At 43.2% G+C, this 19,031-nt stretch overlaps 2 protein-coding genes across 2 annotated transcripts in view; both read left to right on the plus strand.

Moving 5' to 3' along the window:
• LOC126562004 (motile sperm domain-containing protein 2-like) overlaps positions 1-19,031 on the plus strand; it is a 332,954-nt gene that overhangs the window by 140,769 nt on the left and 173,154 nt on the right. The window contains exons 2-9 of the mRNA XM_050218413.1: positions 4,344-4,453; positions 6,584-6,733; positions 6,851-7,192; positions 7,278-7,498; positions 12,121-12,199; positions 12,695-12,807; positions 12,891-13,091; positions 13,178-13,583. Of these exons, the coding sequence (XP_050074370.1) occupies positions 4,354-4,453; positions 6,584-6,733; positions 6,851-7,192; positions 7,278-7,498; positions 12,121-12,199; positions 12,695-12,807; positions 12,891-13,091; positions 13,178-13,579 (1,608 nt within the window). The 5' untranslated portion in view covers positions 4,344-4,353 and the 3' untranslated portion in view covers positions 13,580-13,583. The remainder of the gene's footprint in view (positions 1-4,343; positions 4,454-6,583; positions 6,734-6,850; positions 7,193-7,277; positions 7,499-12,120; positions 12,200-12,694; positions 12,808-12,890; positions 13,092-13,177; positions 13,584-19,031) is intronic.
• Positions 15,249-17,770, plus strand: LOC126563575 (transcriptional repressor CTCFL-like). The gene is made up of 4 exons (XM_050220221.1): positions 15,249-16,239; positions 16,314-17,384; positions 17,459-17,577; positions 17,661-17,770. Exons 1-4 carry the CDS (start codon positions 15,249-15,251, stop codon positions 17,712-17,714), a joined length of 2,235 nt encoding a protein of 744 aa, XP_050076178.1. The 3' UTR covers positions 17,715-17,770.

Genomic DNA, 19,031 nt, shown 5'->3' on the forward strand with positions numbered 1-19,031 from the left:
GGTGTGATGCCGATGTGCTGACGGTTGTTGATCCATGTTGGGGTTGGGTTGTAATAAACTGTGACCGTGATGAGTTGATGTAATTTGAAATGTTGTTTAGCACGCGCCTACACACACACACACACACACCTAACGAGATGTGTTTGACTTAGTGGCTAGGCAATATACAATAAGTGTGAAGGCTTGGCCTGCCCGTTGTAGTCCCAACCCTGACCAAAACGCCGGTGAAAAGTGTGTATACATTTAGCGTTACTTAGAACGAGGAAAGTCATCTCAAGAGGTGACCTTGACCAACTATGTGCCACTGGCCGGCGAAAGAGTAACATTTGTGACAATCATGGGTTTAGCATTTGCGAGATACTGAGTCGAAGATTATCTTATTCGCGAAAGTGGTTCGATATCCCCGAAAACGCTCCCCATTGCTGATGAGATAAGGCGTTCCAGTAGCGAAGCCGCCCAGCAAGAACTTATCTGATACCATAACAATTTTAGGAAAGTCAACATCGATTTTCTATATGCACGTACTCCTTTTGAACTGCCCTTTTCTGTCTTAGTCCTTGAAAGAGGCATTTAAGAAAGCAAGAACATAAAAAAAAAGCTCAAACGATAGCAATGTAAGCGAGAATTTTATATGCCCTGCTGTATCAAACACATCTGGCTGTAAATGGAGATTAAATGCCCCGTCAGTTCCGGCAGTGGACATGTGTTTCGGTTAACCTCTTGATTTGAATTATTTATGCCGTTCTTCTGTGCGAAAAAAAGCTTAGAATGAATCTTGTTTTATTGTAATTATGCAAGAAGCTGTTTTGTTGTAAAATGCTTTCCTATATGATTTGCAGCACTTTGGACTCACGGCACTAGCATGCAGCATACAATATTGCATTATGCATTTATGTCCAGTTTTTATTGTGAAAATACATTTCAATCACATCTGCGTCATAGTTGTCTTGTATTCGCGAGACTAAAGAAAACTGATTGTAATGCTGGGCAATTGATAAGAAGCCATTGACTTGACTTTAAAAAAAAAACACACACACACACGTAAGCCCGAGGCCGAACTAGTGCAATTGCAATTGAATGACATAATGCTGTTACGATACTCCCGGCTTCGGGGAATGGTTTGCCCTTTTTTGGTATATTTACTGTCCGTTCCCCCAAATATTAAACTACTTTCGCCTATACTTGTGTGTTCAACATTCTTCTGACTCTTGTACAATTTGGACCCTCGCAAAAGCGCCGTTTGATCAGTCACTATTGCCACCTTGTTGTTTGTACAGATTGTTGATATTTGGCGAGATATCATAAATTGCATGACTTTCTGGGAGGATCCCAAAATAATGCCCAACACCACATTACACAACAACATCTTTGCCCTGCAGCGCAGTCCCAATCATTCGATGATTTCGATTGATAGATCGATGAGGGTGATCAGGATTTACTATCATCAATACATCACCCAAAAAAAAACCAGTTTCAACGAGCGGCAAACAGCTCTCGATGCAAAACTCGACTCATGAGTGAGGTGCAAACGTTCAAGGCCCCAAAGCCAAGGACAGTCCAATCTTGACCACACTTGGAGGTCACACTTGAAACGCATCAAGCCGCATGGAAAGCCTTCTCGGGAGGAAGTCACGCGCGTGTATGTTTGAGAAGAAGCGACTACAATCCAAACAGTGTCGATCATCCGGTTGTCTAATGGAGTTGTGGAGATTGTTTACAAAATGGATCGGTTTAGTTGCAAACCTGGCAACCAATTTGCGTATGTGCTTGCGCTCCAAAAGCGGTTATCGAATGACGACGGTTAAAAGCATCGTTCGTCAGCAAATAGGCTATCTTCAATGGTCGATCTGACGCAAATCGTACTGGAGCCACACAGGCACAAAAAATGCTTTCGATATTAACAAAAACGATGGGCCGTGTTTGACTGATGTACAAACGTTTTCCGTAGTTTTGCAATCGTATTTCTGGCACCGCATGATGCTCACGTAAAACGCATCAACGCCCTTTAATCGCTTGCAGGTGTCTCTCTTCCTTTGAAGACGACAAAGCTTCCCCCTTTTCGCTTTTTTTTCCAATACTTCCGATCTTGCGTCTGCAATTCTGTCCCAGTGACAGTGTTATCGAGCTTCAATTCTGGCTACAACAAAAAACCCATCCGACGATAACACACGTGGTTATTTGCTGATAAGCTGAAGCCGAAGCGTGGATCGGTGTGATTACATAGTGGTGATATCATTATTCACTTCTCGTTCACACGGAGCATTTTTTTTTTTTTTTGTTCAGGCAGTGTATCTGACCATGAGAATAAGATTGGGCCCTTTGGTGAGGAGGTTTTCTAATCAAAAGTGAGAACTCACCTCACTCAGTCATGTGCAGTCATCCGGTTTGATGAAGTTTTGGAAAGCGCTTGGCTAGCTGGTTGTAGCTCACATTACGATTCAATATAGAAAAACAAGCGAAAAAATTATTTAAGTAGCATAAAATTATGTAAATATCAATTCCCATCTCAACACATTCTCAGACAAAAATGGTCCCAAAAAAGTCACACCAGAGCACGCGGTATCTGTTCCCTTTTTTTTCTTTGCTACTTTCGTACGCGTTCCGTGCGTCACGCACATGCTCGTACGTTGAACCACCGTTTTTCTTCTGTTTTCCCGTGCATTTTCCCGTTCGCTGTTAAAATTTCCCCACGAAAAAAATATCTTCTTTTTTGGTGGGTTGTCTACCATCGTTGTTGTACGAGTCTGGTGCTCTTGGTGATGCTCTTTCTCTCGCGATTGCCGAAAAAAGCAACACCGGTTGCGCTATCCGCAGCATACATCGTTGCTCCATCGTTCGGTATCCGCGTGGTCGGGAGTAGTTGCACTAGCGGCCGGACAAGAGCCGCCAGCCGGGGGCCGTCTGCGAGAGGTTGCGAGAGTGAAAGATAACGTGCGTGGAGAGAGAGCAAAAAAAGTCGACTAAACCTTCCAAAAACCTAGACATAGGCCAAGCTAAGCCTGGCACCGCGATCAAACATTGCCGTCAGTTTTCGGTGTGCGTTTGGCCGTGTTTGGTGTATCGTTTGTTCCACGCTATTTGTTGCAAAGCGTGGTGCTTAGCTTTTCGTTCGTGTCAGCACCAAGCACTGAAGAATCCGTCGTTCAAATTCCGACCCCACAGTGAGGAGGGAGTAAAGAAAATTTGAGCAGAGCTTAGCACCCTTTGGGTGCGAAAATTTGCACGTGTCACACACCCGCGTACATGTTAACGGCTGATAACACGGCTCCAGTGTACGTTTGCGTTGTGGGTTGTTGTGTCAAAAGATCGGCGCTTTTTTGTTCAGTTGTCGTCTAGGTAACGCGCTAACAGCAGCTTCTAAGTTGGTGCTCTCTCCTTGGTTATCGTATAGCAGCAATCAAAGATAGCCATTGACGAAAAAGATAACCCTTTACAAAGCTGATGGAGTTCGAGTAGGAGAGCACAAACATAACTTCCTTCAGTGTAAAGAAGTGGACGGCTGGTCGCCGACAAGTGTTAAGTTCTTCTGCTTTCGGTACGCGATCTTCTGAGCAAACCTGTTCCCTTGTGCTGGTGGAAGAACGAACAGCCACAGCTTATTATTGTTAACGATCAAGCTCATCCGGTTGTGCCTCCGCGCGGTTGAACGCAAATCTAACGCACACTACGGGCAAAAAAATCATCGAAAAGTAAGGAGAAGAAAAACTCACGCGCATTTGATCGACACGAGACGATCACCACTCGGTTCGATTTTCGACGTGGAACCGATTTGTTCATGGAGTGGAGGTGATTATGAAATTCGTTGTACAATCCGACAAAAAAAGAAAAATAATAACACTGAAACCGACCTTCGATTGGGTAAAAACTGTGGAACACTAAACGGCGAACCGGGTTGGTATGTCAAATCCTACAGCCTCCTAACTAAAACCAGCATCCAACCAGCGCGACCCGTTTTACTGCTTTGGGAGGGGGTGTAAATAATCGAAAGTCAACTTTTGCTCCAACAACTACTAAAAGTGTGTTAAAAACGTGCTGTGCTAGAAGTATAAATCGATTACAGGTACACGTGGGAAGTTGCTTTACCTCGTTGCTATGGGAAACGTCAAAGTAGGCAATTAAAAGGAAGAGTGTGTACTAAGTGTGATGTTTTTTAGTGTCCTAGTGAAACAAAAATTGGCCGTCCTAATAGAAGAAAGTGCATGTAGCTAATTTGTACGAATCGCTAGTGCCAAAAAGTCCCTAGTTAGGTGTGTTTGCTATTGCTGAATTTACTCGAGTGCATTTACCTCTGAACAACGTGCCTTTTTGTTGTTTTGTGTGTGAGTGCGTGGACGAAGATACAGCTGTCCGAAGATGACACTGCCAGAATTTCTCAACCCAACGGCGGCCCAGGTGGCCGAACTGAGGCAGCTGTTCAAGGAGAAGCTAGAAAAGGATGCAGCCAAAGTTCCAGGTAAGATTAAGTGATTTTTCTAGCTCGTGGGACTTAGTAGATAGTAGAGCTATCGCATGCGCTTCGTGTGGGACAATAAGGGTTCGTCTCGTACAACGATTGTTCAGCCACGCTTTCAGAGGAGTCAATATCACCTTGAATTGATCGAAGAAATCGTGCCGTGAGGTCACACATCAAGTGACTCAGCACACAGTTCGGCTATCTCTTGACGTGATGGGAAAGAAATTAATCACACACGACGTCGACGAGCCATCAGATAGGTAACTTTTTTTTTACCCTACGCAGGGTACCGTCTGAAACTCATAGTAACGCGTGGTTTTTGACTCGTGACTTTATCGTGATGATTGCGTTGATGTGTTAATTATGCCATGAATCTCGTTCGTTAAGCAAACAAAAGGAAACAAAATTATGTTTTTAAATTTCATTTTTCGTTATTAAATTCTTAAATAAATATGTACACGCATACTATGTAGATTGTGTTTGTCACCGGTGGATTCACCGTCATGGCCTAACTTGTTGCATTATTTACCCCATGGCCGAGATGGCCTTATCAAACTGCTAATAAGCGTGCAGAATATGCCTATTATTTCGATGGTGTGGGTTGCGTGTTAATTTTTGATGCAAATGGGTGTCGAACCTGCAACCTGTTGCATTTTAAAAAATCGTTTTTTAAATTGCGAAGCGCCATAATTTGATTACTCTTTGCTCTGCTCACATTAAGCGCTTGATTGCCTTATAAGAAACATAGTAAAATAATATCTGAAAGTTGTTTTTAAAAAAGTTTATTAAAGATTGTATAAAAAATAGATTAAAATTTTAAAACTGTTTGAGTCCTCATTTCTCAACCTACACCAACCGGCCATGGGAAACGATCTCAGGGGAAACCTTTTCACTTTTTGTTGTTGTCTTAATTGGGGAACATCATAAACCTTTTTTATGTGACGCCTCTTCTTTGCTTAGTGCATCGTACTCCGTACACTTACCACATATTTACTGCTCATCAACATTAGCTCATCCTACCACCATGTGTGTGGTCACAACACACTAGAGCTGACTGTGTGTAGCAAATTGATACATCACTGTACAATTTCTCATCAAGCAGCACCACTATTCCCCTTTCACCGGACTCGTTGGTGTCGCTGACTCTGGGCATCGCGCATTGTAGCTCCAGTGAATAGACACAGTTTTGGGCCCAAGGTCGCCAAAAGACCCAGTCCACTTGTCTGGTGCGCTGCTCTGCCGAACCGTAACAAACGCACCCGTCTTGTGACACGCTGCCACGCTCGAGGGAACAGCTGAGGCGATGCTAATGCGAGACCGGGCCACGTTGATGACGTCGGACTTAACACGACTCCGTCGCTGCAGCACGCGGAATGACGTTCAAGGTCTTTAAGCGCAGTTCGGCCGTTAGATAAGATGCGTTCGTCTCGCATCCCACGTTGACATTGGTTTCACTCTTTACGTACCATGTGCTTCTTCTTGCTGGAGCCAATTTGAGGCTGAATCTAAAGGGCAAAAGGTTTATAATTAACGACGATGTTGAAGCTACTTTTTTGTATCTCTTTTTATAAAAAAAAACTATTTTACTGACCCGTTCCCCCATTAGACACCAAAAAAATGAGATGTATAAAGCACTCTGGCCGGTGGTGTAGACGACAGCTACGAAGCTCTTCACACGGCAGGTCCAAGGTTCAAATCCCTTTCCGACCGGTCCCCGTTGTGAGGACTTACTATTTAACTACGTGGTATCGGCAAGTGTTAGTAAGCCAATCGATGGAAACTTTACAGAATTCATAAAAAAATATTTCACCCAATGTTTGAAGTACAATTCATAATTTTCATTGTATTTTTACTTAAGGGTTTTTTTTTTCATTCACGCCTTATTAAAATTCCAACATTCACGAGCACATCCTCGATGAAAAAACTGAAAGCTATCTCTAGTTCAAGGCTTATCCATCCTCCAAGTGGGAAGCTTACTCCAGACTCATCAACCCATCCGTGCCCCACCGAGACGACTGGTTTATTTTTTGCTCACGGCTGTATTTGAATAGATATTTAACTCATTTGAATTTTTAAGTAATACCGGTTACTTTGCATCTTTTCGTCTCCGCAAATCCGTCTTCTCCACAGTCGGTGGTTTCCACGAGCACGATATGCGGTGGGTTTTCGAAGGCGACGGTTGGCTGACAAAGTTCCTGGAGAACAATGACCTCAACATGAAGGACTCGCTGAAGCAGCTGTGGGAAACGATGGAATGGAGAAAATCATCGGGCATCAATGGTAAGTTTGTATGTGCGAGGGCATTTTTTTTTTCTCGGATCACACTCTAGTGACAAATGATATGATTTTCCCTACGGTCAATGACTGTTTTTTTTTCTATTTTTATTCGGTTTGTAGAAATTCGCGAAGACAACATACGCATGGAATACATCCACGACGGTTTGATGTATCCCCGGGGACGTGACGTTGACGGCAAGACGGTGTTCATCTTCAAATCGAAACTGTACGTCCGGGGGACCCGCAACCTGGATGACCTCAAAAAGTGCTTCCTGTACTGGATCGAACGAATCATTCGTGAAGCGAACGATGATCTAGTGACGATCGTGTTCGATCTTACTGATGCCGGCCTAAGCAACGTCGATATGGACTACACAAAGTACATTATAAACACGTTCAAAAACTACTATCCCTGCTCTCTGAACTACATTCTCATCTACGATCTTCCATGGATTTTAAACGGTAAGTGATTGGCCCCCATGGATCGCACTACTCCCGCCTGGTACTCCCAAATTCTCCGACCTCATTTTGTTCTGTGCTTTTTTAGCAACGTTTCAAATCATCAAAAAGCTTCTGCCTGCCAAAGCGGTCGACCGGTTACGGAACATCAGCAATAAAAATATACGCGAGTATATCGACGATGACAACATGCCACGGAGCTGGGGTGGCAGGGATGATTACGTGTTTGAGTTTATTCCGGAACGGCGAAGATCGATGGAGTTACCGCTAATGCAGAACGGTACGCAGAATGGAATCCTCTCGAAGAAGGTAAGATGTATTAGCTTTTTTTTATTTATATAATGCTTATTCCGCTCCGAGCATGTTAGCATCTAATGGTGGACGATTTTGCCTATTGTCTCAGATAAAAGTGCTTCGAAAAATGTACTTAAAAACAGTACGAAATGCACGAAAACACTGGACTATTAATGCATGGGGATGGTTTATATAAATTGCAGATGCTTTGCCTGCACTGTAAAAGGTGCATTACTACTAAAACGACATTGATCTAACGACTCATAATTAATAAGACGCAAGGATTGGCTCGGGGGATTTATTCAAGTGGGGAGGAAGTATAATATTTTTTATTAGTAACCCCTATTTACTCTCCTACTGTCCAAAAGAATGGATGCTGTGCATGTTTAGGGATGCTGGAAACTCCATTACTCCTGGATTTAGCTGCACAATGGTGTATTGGTGAATGATTCTTTTGAAAAACCTTTACATCGAATGATGAAACATATGTACTGATTTGTTTTCTCTTGTTGTATTTTTTTCTCCATTCCATCGATAGCTGAAATGCTTGCCTGTTGTTCAGTAGAACCAGGAGTGAGTGGGACTACCGGCATAATGATGGCGTATTTGCTGGATAATGATGTGTTAATGAATCAATTGTTTGTTTTTTCATAAAGAATAGCATTGTTGTAAGAATGCAAAAAGACGAAAATCCGTCCAATGTTTAAGTGCAATTTTAAAAAATAGGCTAACTTTTGATGGCGATTGAAATAAAATGTCTAAAGATAACTCCAAAAGTTCAAATTTCCTTCAATTCTATGTTCAAGAAGAATTCTACAAAAGTAGAGCAACAATTACCCAGAATATGGCTACACCAATTGGGCAATACCTACGCTCTGGGTGTCTTAAAAGCTAGACTTCGCTTAAGCTGTTTATTACCGATTACATGAAATATGTGTTACGAGTTGACATTAGAAAAGATGATCAAAACTATTTATTGTGAAAAGAAAAGTTGATACATCTACTACCATCCTCCATTTCCTTCTCTACCTGAGTCAGGCTGAGTAGTGTGAATGAAAACATCCTCTCGAGAAAAACGGGTGGTTCGAAATGTTTTATTGCACACGTTTCAAAATGCACACATTTGGTGTCCCACCCGTGTAAATTTATACTCCCAACAAAATGCTCCATCTCACGCGATGGCAACAAAAACAACTCTACTTGACCGGCAAACAAAAATGTGGTCACCACCGCATCAGGGTTCAAGCCAGCCATACGCGGGAAGTGTAGCCAGTATATATGGGCTTTGTATATAAAACAAATCCCTCCCCACCATATTGCAACGAACCACCCCGTTGGCCATTCCGCGCCACTGTAGTGTGAGCCGGTAAAACAATTTATTTAACAACCCTGTTTTACCGTTCGCGCGCCATTCGCACGTTCCGCTGACGTGCCGTCAACCGAGTTGAAGCAGAACGGTGCACCGAGTCGCGAAGACACTTGCGAACGAAAAAAGCAACTTGGCAAAACGGTTCAATGTGACTCGCCACGGAAAGTGATACTTGCGAAGAGGTTTAGTAATTCACCGGCCGTTGATCGTGACAGACGAGTTTTGGAATCGCGCGGCCTCGAACCGAAGCATGCAGCACGCAGTAGTGAAGAAAAAGGTGTCGGGATTTCTACGTACTCCCCGTACTGTATTGTAGTACACAGCTGCTAGCAGTGACCTAAAAATCGTTATCGCACGTTCGGTTTTGTTTCACGTTGCAATTAAGCGATGGGCGAGACAGCGTTGGGGGCGAACCTCGTTTAAACAAAGTGTTCACCCAGGGCAACGGGACACGGACTGTGGACGAATCGAACCATCAAAAGCAATTCGCGTTTACGCGCAAGCATACGAGTATCATCCCACCATCATTCTCCCAGTGTCAGTCCTGGCACGTGTGGAGTCAGGTTCTGTGTGTGTGTGTGTTGTGGCGCGATTCGAATCGATTAAAAGCAAGACAGTGGAGAATGTTCTTGAAGTTGGACGGCGAAGTTGTCTTCAGTGCCGGTTTCCAAGTTCCCTGGTGGAATGGTGCTGAAATGTTATAATACTCCAGCATTTTCCACCGCACCGCGGGCATTACATGCTACCGACAGTCGCGTTGAAGGTCCTGCCGTTTGGTGAGCAGTAGCTCACTCCACCATCACATAAGGACATATCGTGCATTGCACCTATCCCTTTATTGGTTTCCAATTTTCCAAAAATAAATATTGATTAGTGGATGCTCTGGTGTTCGATTGAAACACGCGTGTGGTGGGATCGAATACCTTTTCGCTCCAAAAATCAAAAAAGTGCCAACAGTAACGTCTCCAGCCCAGTCATGAAATTGACCGAGCATAATACTGTTACCAAATGCTGACCACACGGTTTCACGCAATCACAAAGTTTTGGACCTACTGTTCCGATCAGCTGTGTGACAGGAAAAGGAGTCTTATATAGACTTACTATTTAGCTGTGGGCACGTAACGAGCTAGCAATAAAGGTGATATTTTATTGGAAGTGAAGTGTTGTTTTTGTGTGGTTTACAAGCAGTTAAACGTAAAGTTTTTTTTTCCTTAAACAAAGTCAACGGTTTCATCATACAATGGCACGGGTAATTAGTGAAATTTGTTTTTAATTATCCCAACTTTCAGCAATCATACTTCTATCCCTCAGTGAAGCAGTTAATTGTAACTGAAATGTCCCTGTCTTATGCACGATAGGATACAATCAAATGCAAGGCACCCATCCTTACCGGCAATGATTATAGACCTGACCCGACCACGCGTACGGTGCAGCGTATGGAAGATTATGCAATTCCAATTTCCCGCTGCAAAAGCAAGGTTTACAGACGAGTTTCACCTTTCCCTTTCCCTGCAGTTGTGATCTTTGCGCACCGTGTACCGCGAGTGCATGACCCGCAACGCAAGTACATCGCAGCCCATTAACGGTGCGTCCTACGTTGATGCGTACGAACGATACGGAAGAGTAAAGTCTCCTCCCCCGGGTATGGCGACTTGTTGCAAGCGTTTGGTTGCAATTGTGCAAAAGTTTTCGTGTCCAACAAATGGAACCGGTTTCGGTAGATGATTTGGGTCCCAAACAAGTGGTGAGGGTGCCTGTTAGAAGATCGATTTTAGTGGTAGGAGAAGGTTCATTGGATTTCGCATCTTGTTGTTGTAGATTTGTTAATTGGCAATTGCGGTTGCATGAGTTGACTAACCGTACAAAAACCGTGGCATAGACAAATTTATTTTGTTGATGTGAATTTGTTGATTGAGTGAACAAACTACGGTACACTGCAAACTGAAAAGAGAAAGGTAAATAAGAAAAATTTGCGCGAAAGGCCACGAAAACATGACTCGAAATATGCCAACCGCCGAATTCAAACTGTGGAAAGCTTTCCGCAAGCTTTTTCTACCATAGGGAGCAGTTCGTTAGAGTTTATAACTATGCGTTCGAGTGGTAGAACAACTGTTGGTGTCGCTTTTTTTGCTGTAATTAAAGCACAGTTATACAAGAAACAAGTTATTTCTTTTAAAGAGAGTTTTTAACTTTATGTTAGTTACTAGAAATTTGAAACCATTTCATAAGTGTTCTTTATACATAAGTTATTGTCAGCTATAGTTTATCTCAAACCAGCTTGAAACGAGAGTTCTATTGCCGGAACGGAACTGTCAAACCACAAACAGACGCAACTTGAACTGAGTTGGAATTTCAGCGGAACGGAGATACAAACACAGACCACAAACGAAGTTCACTTTCGGCTCATAAAACACGGCTTCGAATTGCTCAAATCTTGCAGGAAACAGGTGTAAAGAAGGAACTTCCGGAACGTCGGAAAGCGTGAACGGAATCAATTCTACAACTTCGCTTCTAGACCTACCCCCGGGAAAATCAACCACGAACGCTTCAAACCAATCGATAGATAAAAGTGAAGGAGGAGACTAGAGTTTTCAATGCCTGCCTGCAAGTGATCGCAGTAGGCTGTGTATGAAAAGTATTCTACAGAGGAAGGCTAGCGTTTTTTGCTCAAAACTTGGTTCCAAAAAGCCAGTATTGCAACAAGTGTATCGTTCGCAAGTGTGTGCATTTGTGTTTTATTTGTAATGACCCCCCTAATCCCCATGCAAATCATCCCGGATTCGTTCGTTTGCATGAGTGCTCATTATTAGACGGTTCTCTCGACAATCGGTACACTAACACACATCATCTGTCGGCGGATACCCTGCCAAAAAAAAAAAAACAGAGCACCGTTTATTAGCTTAAGCATTGAAGCTATTTTTAAAGCTGTAATAGTGAATTTTCCACCCTCCGTTGGGTCTTCTTGGAGTGTCGGGAAAATCTTACATTCGCGGGTCTGAAGCGAAACCAGCACGACACACGCCGGCGGCTGTAGGGGTGCATCAAATTGTTGCCGCATTTGGAGATTCATCAACCGCTACGAGGGTGTTTCAGAACGGTGCGAACAGTACGGCCAATTTAATAATTCTCTCCCTGCATTATCAACCCAGTGTCCAGGGGGCAGCGATGGACATATTATTTGTATAGTTTAGTTTGGTCCACAACACACATTTTAATACATTTTCGTTTCCCGTTTTCTTCCTGCTCTCTTTTTCCCTCTCTTACGCAGGTTCACTTCGCCAACCTTAGCCCACCAGAATCGCCAATGCTTGAAAAGGCAAACAGCAGTTTTCCGGAAAGCAGTGAAGGTGGGTGCTACCGGAGACAGACGGTTAACGCTTAGTTGGTTAATAGATTTGTTGGCTTCTGTTCAACGTGAGGGCGGTGGTAGAATAATAGTAGTTGTCCAGTTTGGCAGAAAATCGATACGATTAATTTTAAATTCACCCGCAACATGCAAACGTTTCCGTGGGGTGTTTGAATACGTTAAAGTTAAATTGTAAGCACGAAAACGTTTTCATAACGTTTCATAATATTTGATCTATTTCGTCGCTAGCTATACTTAATTAAATGCTATTGTTTATATTAGACAATAGATGCATCTCATTCACTTGCTATTACATTAAATTACATTAAAACGTTACTTATTATCGCTTGTAAACGCAGATGAGATATGCCTTTGCGTCACGATTATGCTCTCTATCGCTGTGCTTGGAAGGGGCTTCGTCCGGTCTTCTTTATCTACAACACCTGAACAACTGATAGAGAAGGGGCTGATTGTTATTGTTGTGTTTCGATTGCAGGTGAAATGTTACGGATAAAGCCCCAAAACACCATTACGTTCGCCAAATCGGGCAACGAGCTAGTCGGCACGGTTGAAATTACCAATGTGGATACGAAGGATGTGTCGTACAAGGTATGTAAGGCTCACCATTTTGACTCGATATCCTTTTTGCACGCGACGAATATTTAAATAATGTATGCTCCTTTCTTTTGCAGGTAAAAACTACCGCACCGGACAAGTTCCGCGTGCGTCCCAGTACTGGATTTTTGCCCCCATCGGCAAGTGTTACGATAAACGTAATGTTACAGCATGGTCAACAGATACATACAATCAATAGGGAAAAGTTTTTGGTTATGTGCATTGGGCTGACGGATGAAAATGCTACCAGCCCGCAGGAACTGACCGAGCTTTGGAAGGTTGGTATCGGTTTAAGCTGATAGTTTCTTTGCGGTACAAGTTGGTTTACTATCCTTTATTTCTGTTTTGCCTTCCTTTTCTCCAGAATATTTCCGCCAAGGATGCATCGGTAGAGCTGCACCGTTTGAAATGCGCACTGCCCGTAAACTTCGACGAAAGTGGGCTCGAATCGATGTTTGGAAGCACCGTTGGCAAGATGTCTGCCACCGGTTCTGATCAGTACGGTGCGATGGGTGGAATGTACGACCGAAGTGGTGGGATGATGAATATGAGCGGAGATAAGCAGATTAATATGCTACAGCAAACCATTACCAATCTGAGGGATACGACGTATCGACTCGAGATGCAGGTCAAACGGAACCATCGCTTTCAGTGGATCACCTTTGTGTTTTTCATTTTGCTCGCTGTAGTCATCGTGTACATACTGAAGGTAGAGATAAAAAGCAATGCGTCCGAGTTTTGCAGCGGTTCAGAAAGACGTCATTGAATGGGTGGTTAAGTTTCCCGCTGTTTGCATCCCAGCAACCCCGTGCTTTTGAGCTTTATCATTCCCGGGATCTATTTTCATTCAGTTTTCGCTTTCTTTATAATTTGTTGCAATCATTAGAGATCTCCACCATCATCTTTGAGTTTCTTGTAACGAGGGAAGTACAACAGCTTGCCACACGAAAGTTTCGTTTTGTTTTTTTAAATACGGTATCGATTATCAATAACCTAGGTACTTGTGTCTCTTTTGTACGGGTGAATATGTTGTCCTTTTTGTCTCCTAACGGTAGGGTTATTTTATGCAGTAAATTATTCGTTAGTTAATGGTAGAAAACCCAATTTGTTGTTTAAACGCCATCTCTTACATCCTGCACGAATGCAACGGCCGAGACGTGTGTTCGTGTTAGAGAATAAACACAATTTACAAGAAAAACAATGTTTGATTCAGTTCGTACTTCTATTCATTCCCCAGAAAGCAGTCCCGGAGTTATGTATGTTTGACTATGTTGGAAAAGAAAGAAAATGCCATTACAAATTGATGGTTTAAATCGTATATGAACGGTTTTTTTTACCCTCTTTCGAAACATTGAGAAATGCGCACCGCAGCTGAGCAATTGATTTTGTTTAATTTGTTCTACTTTATACACAAAATATGAAAACTGTACATTTAGCTATGCATTCTGATGGCTAGAAATATCTGTGTTAGCTATTAAATTCCTTCACATATAGTATTTAGAAGTGAAAATCATCTAGCTTACCAATATTTGAGCACTACGCTGCATCGTGTACACGCTCGTTAATATGCTCGATGGCAAAAAAGTGCCCGAAATCGTGCGTCTTTCATTTCGGGCACAAACTGCTCGAACTCGTTGGCAAAAGCGAAGCGATATCGAAGCGTCGCGGTTCTGCTGGCGCAGGAGATTTTTAGCAGCTTTTCAAGTGTACAGATCGGCACGGACAGGTAAAAAAGTAGAAGTAAATTGGCCACAAACATTTTCGCTAGCGATTTTGTGCAGAAAAGCCGACAGTGTGGCGTATAAAGTAAGTTATTTCCATCTTGCCAAAGATGTATCGATCAAATAGAGCACCCGCCAGCTGTACGTCAACATTTCGCCCGTTGTTGTTGCAGCAGCGCCGACGGTGATAGAAATAGGAATTTACGATTCCGTGTTTGTACCCAAGCTCCATCTAGTCGTGATAATTCCGAAGGAAAACTGTAAACAAACGACCGGACGCGGCTGTGTGTGGACCAGGTTGTTAATTTTGTTAGTATAACGCCCTATAATAAGTGTTCAAAATCAACCAGAACATAAAAAATCTAGGCAGAAGATGTTTTTTTTTTCCTTCCAAAATGGCGATTCAATTTGCTTGGCTGTTGCTTTTTTTCTTTTCCTGTGTGGTCGATGAAAAAAATTGTATCACTTTTGAGCGAGCACGGATAAACGGGTGCTATTGGCACGGATAATGTGAAATTGACGTCAATATGAATGCTCTGTCAACTGTGTGAGCGAAATTAAGCAAGCAAAACCATAAATACTGAAGTAGATCTAAATATTTTGTATTATTTAAAATGTAAATAAAAAACTGCGTGTTTAATTTACTTTTTTCTATATTTTCTCTTCCAGTGTCATCATCCAGATAGTTGAAAAGTGACAACAAAGTGACGCAAAATGAGTGCAAAACGCATCAAACAAGAACCAAACAGCAAGAAAAGGGTACCACAAGAATCCGTCGCCGTACCGCTGAAGGAAGCAAAACAGGAAAAGCTGGACATGGAAGAGATGGAGCTAATGGCCGCAGGGCTGGAAGATGACGAAGATGGCGGTTGCTACTTTGTCGATCAGAAAGGTAACTACTACTATCAGGCCAGCGAGGACGCGGAACTGCAGGCGGTAGAAAATGGACCATCGGACTTCGGTCCACTGACGGGCGGTGAACAAGAAAAGACTGAGGAAGAGGTCAGCTACGTCCTGATTATGAACGATGGCGAAAATAAGTCGACGATCGTTGTGAACGATACGGACGAGGCGGGCCTGGACACGGATGGGAAGGGCAATGAAATTTACGAATTCGACGATCCGGACTACATGGTGCCGGATCAGGAAGAACCGGAGAAAAAGAACCAAACGCGTGGTAAGCGTGGCCAAGCGAGCGCATCATCGTTGTACATGTGCAACTACTGTAACTACACCAGTGGTAAACTGTTTCTGCTGTCCCGGCACTTGAAAACGCACTCCGACGATCGGCCGCACAAGTGTGTGGTGTGTGAACGAGGTTTTAAAACGCTCGCCTCGTTGCAAAACCACGTCAACACCCATACGGGCACCAAACCTCATCGGTGCAAACATTGCGACAATTGTTTTACAACTTCCGGCGAGCTGATCCGGCACATCCGGTACCGGCATACGCACGAGCGTCCCCACAAATGTAAGGATTGTGATTATGCGAGTGTGGAGCTGAGCAAACTGAAGCGCCACATCCGCACACACACCGGGGAGAAACCGTTCCAGTGTCCGCACTGTACGTACGCGTCGCCGGACAAGTTTAAGCTGACGCGGCACATGCGAATCCACACTGGTGAGAAACCTTACTCTTGTGATGTGTGTTTTGCCCGGTTCACACAATCCAACTCGCTGAAGGCACATAAAATGATACACCAAGGTAAGGAATAAAGTGCTTAAATGGGTGATATCATTTAGAAGTTTAATTTCATTGTGTTATCTCTTTTCTTCCAGTTGGCGACAAGCCCGTTTTCCAGTGCAAACTGTGTCCGACGACCTGCGGCCGCAAGACAGATTTGCGCATCCACGTGCAGAACTTACACACGGCCGATAAACCGATCAAGTGTAAGCGCTGTGATAACACGTTCCCCGATCGGTACAGCTACAAATTACACGCAAAAACGCACGAAGGCGAAAAGTGTTACCGTTGCGACTATTGCCCGTACGCCTCGATATCGATGCGCCATCTGGAATCGCATCTACTGCTGCACACGGACCAAAAGCCGTACAAATGCGACCAATGCGCGCAAACGTTCCGACAGAAGCAGCTGCTAAAGCGACACATCAACTACTACCACAACCCGGACTACGTTGCACCGACACCGAAGGCGAAGACACATTCCTGTCCCAACTGTACCCGGTCGTTCCGACACAAGGGCAATCTAATCCGGCACATGGCACTGCACGATCCGGAATCAACGATGAGCAAAGAGCTCGAAGCGTTGCGCGAAGGTCGCCAAAAGAAGGTACAGATCACGTTCGAGGACGAACTGTATAAGGGCGAGGAAGACTACGAAGGCGAGGAAGACGAGGAGGATGAAGACGAGGAAGATGAGGATGAGGAGGAGGAGGAAGAAGAAATCAACATCCCGATGCAAACGAGCGATATGGTAACGGTCGAGGATGAGGATGGTCAGTATGTGGTGCTGGAAGTGATACAGCTACAGGACAAGGATAATAAAACTGCGGACAACAAGACACAGAAGAGGCGAACATCGAAACGGAAGGCAACGGCCACTACGACGGCAACTCCTACAACTCCGCAGACGAGTTCCTCCAAATCGACGACAGCGACAACCTCCGCTACAACGATGGCAGCTCCTACGACATCATCGCGCGTGACGCGCAGTGTGAAGAAAGAACCGATCGACCTACTGCCGCAGCAGCAGCCGGATCATCATACGCTCGATATGGATGGCATAAGCTTGGTAATGGTAGAAGGGGACGGTGAGGACGGAGCGCAAGAGATTGTGATTCAGCAGGAGGGTGGTGATTCGGGCGATGAATTTATCCTTTCAACGGAAGGTAAGCTTTGAAGATGTAAATCCTTCTGAAGTGCAAATCTTATTATTTTACTTTACTGTTTTCCGCGTGCTTAGATTTGCAGGATACGGAAATGCTGATGTCTACTCTTCAGAGTGCAAAACGGTCGCGCTATGACGTCACCATTAGTCAGGACGAGCTGGACAAAAATATGAGCAACTGCTTCGGATTCGATGTAAGTTATTGAGGTGGGCTTGCCTGCTCTCTCTTCTTTGATCTTTTACTCCAAATTACATCTGTTTCTTTTTACCACACCAGGAAGACGATGATGAAGATTTGGACACCAAAGCTACGATAACGCTGCTAAACTAGACAGTGGAATATGTGTGTATGGCATGGAATTGTTTCTTCTGCTTCTTGTTTGGCGCATCAATGCACCATTGCGGTGGATGAAATTTTTTTTTAAAGCGTACACCCATACAGTTATGTACCACACACGGGATGGTCCGGGAGTTTAAAAAATTGGAAAAGCGCTTACTCTTGTTAGACCATCCTCCGTACAATATGCGTTCGAAAAGTTATAGAATGTTATGAATTCTAGACCTTTTCACTCACTGACGGCAAACTTGAATTCTTTTATTACATTGTATTATAAACAATTCCTATTTATAATCACCCGGGCAAGGCTGGTCTTGCATACGGTAGAACCGGGCACTGAATCTGGACGTGGCACAAATAATTCCTATGGCCGGCACGAAAATATTAGCAACGTGCGAATTAAATGTATCCCTGACATCTAATTTAACGATAAACTGTAAGGCTCGTCCATTTTAATTTGTCACAAAAAAGGTATCTCCCAGAATTTGTTTTCGTACAGATGATTGGCTTCATTCAAAGACTTGAATTCAAATTCGAATCCGATTCACTGCAGTGGCTGCCCGTTCGTGCATAATTTTTAATAAAATTGAAAATTAAAAAAGTCCGAGCATAATTTTTGTTCCACTAGTTTACATCAGTAAACCATGACTATTGATGGAAAATATATTTTTTTAAATGTTCCAATCTGACAGAGAAGACTTAAGTTATGTTCTAACACAACCAATAGTTTACTTTCATTGGGAAGGCCTGTTTGTAGGAAGATTGACTACTAAACAAGCAAGTTCCATCCATCCCACCATTTACCCAATTTTATTGATGTGCAAAATGTATCGTACACTTTAAAAAAATCTTCTTATTGGATCGATCTACGTTGTGCGAAACAGTAAACAAGTAATCAATCAGTAAAACAAGAGTAAAGCTTTGATTCTTCTTCCTTCGTTTAGGTTGAGGCTGGTTCCATTCATAGGTATCCCAGCAAATTAGGAATACTTTGAATTATTTGAGATTTGTACAGTGACAAAATGGAATAAGTTTCGCAAAGATAAAATCAAATTTTCACATAAATGTGTTAACGTGTTTTGAGGAGCTATAACAGTGATCTCTTACAAACTAGAAGAGATGTGATTCAGCAAGGGGAATGCGATTCGTTCCAGCAAATTACCGTGATTGTTTCTTTTTTACATTTTATTTTAAACCAACTCAACAGCAACCTTCAGATCGTGGTGCACTCGATAAAGAATCAGTGAAGTTGTTTTTAGTGTTCTACAAAAAGGTAAAATAAATCCCGCCGCCTATTACTGGGTGTATTTA

Source organism: Anopheles maculipalpis, chromosome 3RL (genome assembly GCF_943734695.1).
Source record: "Anopheles maculipalpis chromosome 3RL, idAnoMacuDA_375_x, whole genome shotgun sequence".
Classification (NCBI taxonomy): Eukaryota; Metazoa; Arthropoda; class Insecta; order Diptera; family Culicidae; genus Anopheles; species Anopheles maculipalpis.

Bases quoted from the DNA above. Each gene is read 5' to 3' on its own strand.
- LOC126563575 (XM_050220221.1), top strand. From the start codon at position 15,249: ATGAGTGCAAAACGCATCAAACAAGAACCAAACAGCAAGAAAAGGGTA. The intron at 17,385-17,458 runs GTAAGCTTTGAA...CCGCGTGCTTAG, and splicing joins ATTTATCCTTTCAACGGAAG to ATTTGCAGGATACGGAAATG. The intron at 17,578-17,660 runs GTAAGTTATTGA...TTACCACACCAG, and splicing joins GCAACTGCTTCGGATTCGAT to GAAGACGATGATGAAGATTT.